Here is a 6,000-nt window from a genome sequence, read left to right as displayed (position 1 = left end):
ACCTCTGGAGAGTGAGACGGAAAATTATGAATTTTGTAATTCAATGTAAACTTTGGATATTTTATTGTGAAAATACTCCTATACCATGATGAAAGTATTTCTAATAAATATTAATACAACAAAATTGGAAAGGCATTAGACAATGATTATCAGTAATTATGAAAATTTATACATTTTATGCCTCAGAAGTTTGTAATATATATTGATGAAATTATTAAAAATAAAGTATATAAATAAGAAGAGATTTGGTCAAATGTTTATATATGAGAGTTAAAATATAAAAACAATGTTAAAATTGAATAGTAAAATTTATGTTGTGAAATTTCAAATGTTAATGTATAATCAAAAAAGGGATAATTGTATTGTGAATACTCTGTGAAAACTAGAAAATAAAGTATTATAGGATGATTTAAATTGTATAAATATGTGGGCATATAAAGCAGGATAGAGCAAAATAATGGGGATTATTCATATAGTGAAATTTTGCAATATAACTTTAGAATTATGATTTGGAAGAAACAAAAATGGTCAAATGCAAAAAAAATTCTGATAAATATGTTAGGAAAAGTCATTTATAAGTAAAGTCCTTATTCAGGTTCTAGGCAGAGTGGCACATCAAATTTACGGTGTGAGACTCAATATCATATATCCAACATGTGTAGTAGATTGTTTTAAATATATAGTAACTTTCCTTAATAATTTCAACCTTAATGATTTATTCATATATCATATTCTCATATGTGTGCTGACTGAAAATGAAACTAAAATTAGGACTGGGGTAACTCAAAAGTTGAAGAAATAATTTCATATGAAAACATAATTTGGTCAAGACATTGAAGAGGAAAAATGGGCAAAAACTGAGGTCCATATCAAAAAACATGTTTTCTCAAGAGGACATCCCCAATGTACACTTTGATATTATTTAGTTTCCATAATTGAGACGCATTCCCAGTATTTACACATATATATCATACGCATTTGTGTACAAATATGTGTCCATTAAAATCTTTAATTTTTATAGAAATGAAAATTTTAAGACATTAAGATGACACAAGTAAGGCGCTATTACATAGTCATTAGTTCTCAGACTGGCAGAGAGCGCAATCACTTGTAGGTTTTCTTCTTCCCCCCCCAAATATTCTTTGTCCCACCTAAGAAGAGCTTGCATCAATGCCTATGGTTAAAGTAAGGGATTCAATTAAAAAAAAATCCTACTCTTTATAATACATGAAAAAATGGGAGAATCACTGTATTATGTTGTTTGAAACTACAAAGTTCTCATTGAGTACAGTTCACATCTACTGCCAAATTATCATTGTATCAATTTTATTTGCAGATAAATCATTTCTCAGCTGTGTCTTTTATCTACTCACTCTACCCATGGAGCTGAATCACAGTGTGAATGAGTTCATTCTATTTGAGTTAACACAGGATATTCTAAAGGAGAAAATAGTGTTTGTGGTCTTCTTGTTTCTCTATCTTGCAACTCTGTTGGCAAACTCACTCATTTTGATAACCATTCGGTTCAGCCGGACACTTGGGAGTCCCATGTACTTCTTCCTTTTCTACTTATCCTTGGCTGATTCCTGCTTTTCAACAAGTACAGCCCCCAGATTGATTATCAATGCTATATCTGGGAACAAAGTCATCTCTTACAATGAGTGCATGACACAGATCTTTGTTGTTCACTTTTTTGGCTGCATGGCAACCTTGGTTCTCATCCTCATGTCCTTTGATCGCTATGTGGCCATTTGTAAGCCCCTGCGATATACAATCATCATGAACCAACAGGTCTGTGGTGCATTGGTGATTCTGGCCTGGGTTGGTTCTTGTATTCATTCTTCAGCACAGATTTTCCTGGCTTTGAAGTTACCCTTTTGTGGCCCCAATGTGATTGATCACTACTTCTGTGATTTGCAACCTTTGTTGAAACTTGCCTGTATGGACACTTATGTCATCAATCTACTCATAGTGTTTAATAGTGGGGCCATATGCATGGTGAGTTTCATAATCCTTCTTATCTCCTACACTTTCATTTTACACTCTCTAAGCAATAAGAGTGCCGAAGGAAGAAGGAAAGCCCTCTCTACGTGCACCTCCCACATCATTGTGATCATCTTATTCTTTGTTCCATGTATATTCACATACACTCGCCCTCCAATCACATTTCCAATGGACAAGATGGTGGCTGTCTTTTATACAATTGGAACACCCTTGCTCAATCCTCTGATTTACACTCTGAGGAATGCAGAAGTCAAAAATGCCATCAGAAAGTTGTGGTTCAACAAACTGTGACTCAAGGCAGCCAAAAATGGAAGACTTATTGTAGAATTCTACAATAACTTACGTAAAATTGCACAATGGAGAAGAATAAAGTCCTCATCCCAATGTTATTGTATAATTCTATTCCAGTAGGATATTTGGCAAAATAGGCAGAATGAGCATGTACCCATTTTATTTTAGGACAATATTACTTAAAATGACAGACTACCAAGTGCAGCCATATTTGAGGTGCACCAGCCCTCTGACTTTTGCTCTCTGAATTGATTCCCCCGCCTTTTTGAAGCTTTATGAGCCAGATCTTGTTGTTTCTATAATTTTATTTCTTTAACACACTATTGTAATTGGGATTTTCTTCTTTATTTTCTTTCTGAACATCTATTTTTAACATTCTTTTTTTGGAGGGGGAAATGAGATCTGATACTCTTAAATCTGTGTCATATATTATGTGGCTTAACAGTCAATAACCAAAGTTACTCCAAGAAATGTATGTTCCCCAAGGATCTTAAGTATTGTATAGTTGACACCTATTTGATACTTCATTATTTTTGTAAAAAACTTTAAAAAATGATCTTTTATTCCTCTCATGAAGATATATAGACTGACAACATGTTCCATTCAAATAAAATTAAAACTTGTTATAAGGCACACATTGAGTATTGAACCATGATTTCTATTATTTATGGTGATTTTTTTTATAACTAATCTTCACTGCCCATATTTTTTGGTTGATGAATTGAGAATCTTTTGTAAAATTTTGAGTCATAAAAACTACCACTATCACAAATGATGTATAATTATAAAAAGAGTCACAGTAGAGAAAAAGAGCTGGTGTCATTATTATTAATCCAAAGAGTAAGATGTCCACTTTAAAATACCACACAAAGTACATCATGGGAGCACAATTTGGATTAGTTCTGAGGTACAGTCCTAGTGCAAGAAAAATGTTTCCCTTTGGTCAGTATGACTGGCAGACATATCATTTCAGAATGAACATTTCAAACTGTTTACTGAAGCCCATAGCCAATAATGCCTGTTTGTCAAATTCTGCTGGTATGAAGTCAGTTTCATATAGTAATTGGGCTTCCTATGAACATTCATCTAGAGAGAGAAGGATAGTTACTAATGGCCAGAATAAACATTTGGTGCATTAATTTACATATTTTGTAGTTTCTCATTCAATAAACATTTTGGTTCAGATACTTTCAACTGGGTTTAGACAAAAATAATCAGTTCAATCATGTCTGGACAATAAAAGGCCATTTTGGGGAGCCAGAATGAAAATAAGTGCTTTCCTACAAATCTGAGAACTGTCCCCTAAACTGTAGCAGATGAACCTACACAGTACCACTTTGGGATTCTTCCCATGAATCATGACATGCTTCCTCATGGATATTCAAACTCCATTAATAGAAGTTTGGAAGATTTATGTATTATTTGCTGGAAAACCTCAAAGTCCAAATTTTATTGACAGCAGGCAGCAATTTTTGGATTATGACATTGACTATCAGCAAACCGCTTGCCTTGCCAAGGTTTAGTTTTATGATATAAATAGAAGGGAAGCTTAGGAGTTGAAAACAGGAGAAAGAAGACGTAGTAATTGAAATGACACAACAGAGGAGGTTTCCTGATATTTGGATAAGCTGCTTTTAGCACAAACATTTGTGGGATGATTGGGAAGCTCCTCCTTCCTGGATTAATTAAGATTAGCTGAGATTATTCTGAAGCTGTGTTGAAGGCAACAATACCTCAGAGAAGCATTTCCATCCTGTATATTAAAGTTCCCACATTTAAAATGAGGGTTCATAAGGCTTCATGCACTATCTCTGTGTTGATGGCTCTCATCTGAATGTCACATTTCTGTGACATCTTCCTCTGTAGACTTATTAGTGCCTTCACAGCTGCTGCCTAACTTTTCCTGCCTCACTCTTACTCCTACAGTTTTCCCCAGGAAATCTGTTCTTTTTGTTGCCAAAGCATTGAAGTAAAAAATAAATAGATGAAATGAAGTTCTAACAGTTGACACCAAATGTCTTAGAAAAAAATAGTTCACCTTCAATATATATCCAGGGTGTGGTATATTTTCTTACTAACTCTCCTACCACCCTGATAAAAGTAAGCTCCCATTGGCTCTACCTAGATTTCTGCTAATTTCCATAAGGATTTTTAAATTCTGATTTTATGTTTTGAGTTGATTGAGTTGATAATTTCAAAATATATAAAGGCATGGTTTGGGTCATCTGATGAATACCTCATACCCAGGTATAATCACATAATTTGAGTGCCTGAACGTGATCATTGTTAAAAGGTGTCAAACACTGTTACTTTGTGATTGGAGGGCAAATGATGAGCAGGGTTTACAAAACAAAATTATATTAACTTAGCATTACTTAATTTAAATAACATTTGTTTTCTTAATTTTAAAAAATTTACTGTTGTAGTTATTTTTAATTTTTATATTTTTTAAGAGTTATAATCATATAGCATTTATAATTATTTTCATGTTTCCAAATGTATTATTGCAATCATTTGTGCTAATCACTTAAGTTAGACCTGGGGTTTATAAGAAGTTCTTTTTTTCCCTAGAATTCTACATGTTACTCAAAAGGAACAAAATATGATCCCTACAAAATAAAACTATATGCAATAGAAAAATAATTTGATTAATAAAAATGTGTACGCAGATAGAAAAATATAAATGATAGATAAGAATTATGTCTTCATGTGATGACCTGGGCAGTAAGAAGCTCTCTGGCCTAGTGTGTAGTGATTATCTATAGCCCCATAATCACTGGGTAGAAACAAGATCATCTTTATTAATTGTTCTTTTTATTATGTATTGTTACATATTATGTATGTAACAACACAAATATGTGTACATATTTATGAGATACAATGTGATAATTTATTTATGTATTATGTATACATTGGGTAGTGATCAAGTTTGTATAATTAGCATATTTATCACATTTGCCATTTCTCTGTGGTGAGTACATTCAAATTAAACTCTTAAGTATTTTGAAATACATGATGTTTTATTGTTAATTATGTTTACCTGCTATGCCATAGAACACCAAAACTTATTCTTATCAAACAATAACATTTCCCAATGATCCACCTCTGTCTGTCTCCACGCACTCCCCATTCTCTGGTAACCCTTATTCTCTCAATTTCTAGGGTTCTCTTTCCACCCATAAATATTTAGATGGCAATTTACTTTTCTGTTATTATTGCAAGAAATTTCCATCTTTCTCATGATTCTCCACTTGATGGCTTCAATAAAGTAAGCTGCCAGGTAGTAAACTATTATTCAGTGTATCACACAGCCAGGAACTAAGACCTGTCTCTAGGCCAATATCCAGTGAGAAAATGAGGCCTTCATGTCAGTGTCCAGAGAGGAACCGAGTTCTGCAAACAGGCACACACAGGCTTTGGAGTAGACCTTGTCCAGCTGAATCTTAAGATGAGACCATAGCATTGTTTGAATCTTGGTTATATTGTCATGAAAGACCCCTGACAGATCCAGATAAGTCGTACTCAACTCCTGACCTATAGAAACTGAAAAAATAAATGTGAGTTACTTTCAGCTGCTAAATTTGAGGTCATTTTTTGCACAATATTAAGTAACTAACACTGTGAGCATTGAGTCATGTTCTCCAATTGAATTTTCCCTGGAAAGTACTAAACACGTGTTCTGTCTTCTAATGGTGGGCCCTTTTT

General features: G+C 33.5%; 1 protein-coding gene across 1 annotated transcript; it reads left to right on the top strand.

The window, feature by feature from the left end:
- The first annotated feature begins 642 nt into the window (after positions 1–642).
- On the top strand, positions 643–2,619 carry LOC107134941 (olfactory receptor 4C11-like). Its single transcript, XM_015476936.2, has one exon. The coding sequence runs from the start codon at positions 1,228–1,230 to the stop codon at positions 2,293–2,295; it is 1,068 nt and encodes a 355-aa protein (XP_015332422.2). The 5' UTR covers positions 643–1,227; the 3' UTR covers positions 2,296–2,619.
- The last annotated feature ends 3,381 nt before the right edge of the window (positions 2,620–6,000 follow it).

Source organism: Marmota marmota, unplaced genomic scaffold, assembly GCF_001458135.2.
Source record: "Marmota marmota marmota unplaced genomic scaffold, marMar, whole genome shotgun sequence".
NCBI classification, from domain to species: domain Eukaryota; kingdom Metazoa; phylum Chordata; class Mammalia; order Rodentia; family Sciuridae; genus Marmota; species Marmota marmota.
This window is presented reverse-complemented; position numbering and strand designations above follow the sequence as displayed.

Coding starts and splice junctions, on each gene's coding strand:
- LOC107134941 (XM_015476936.2), top strand. CDS start 1,228: ATGAAAAAATGGGAGAATCACTGTATTATGTTGTTTGAAACTACAAAG.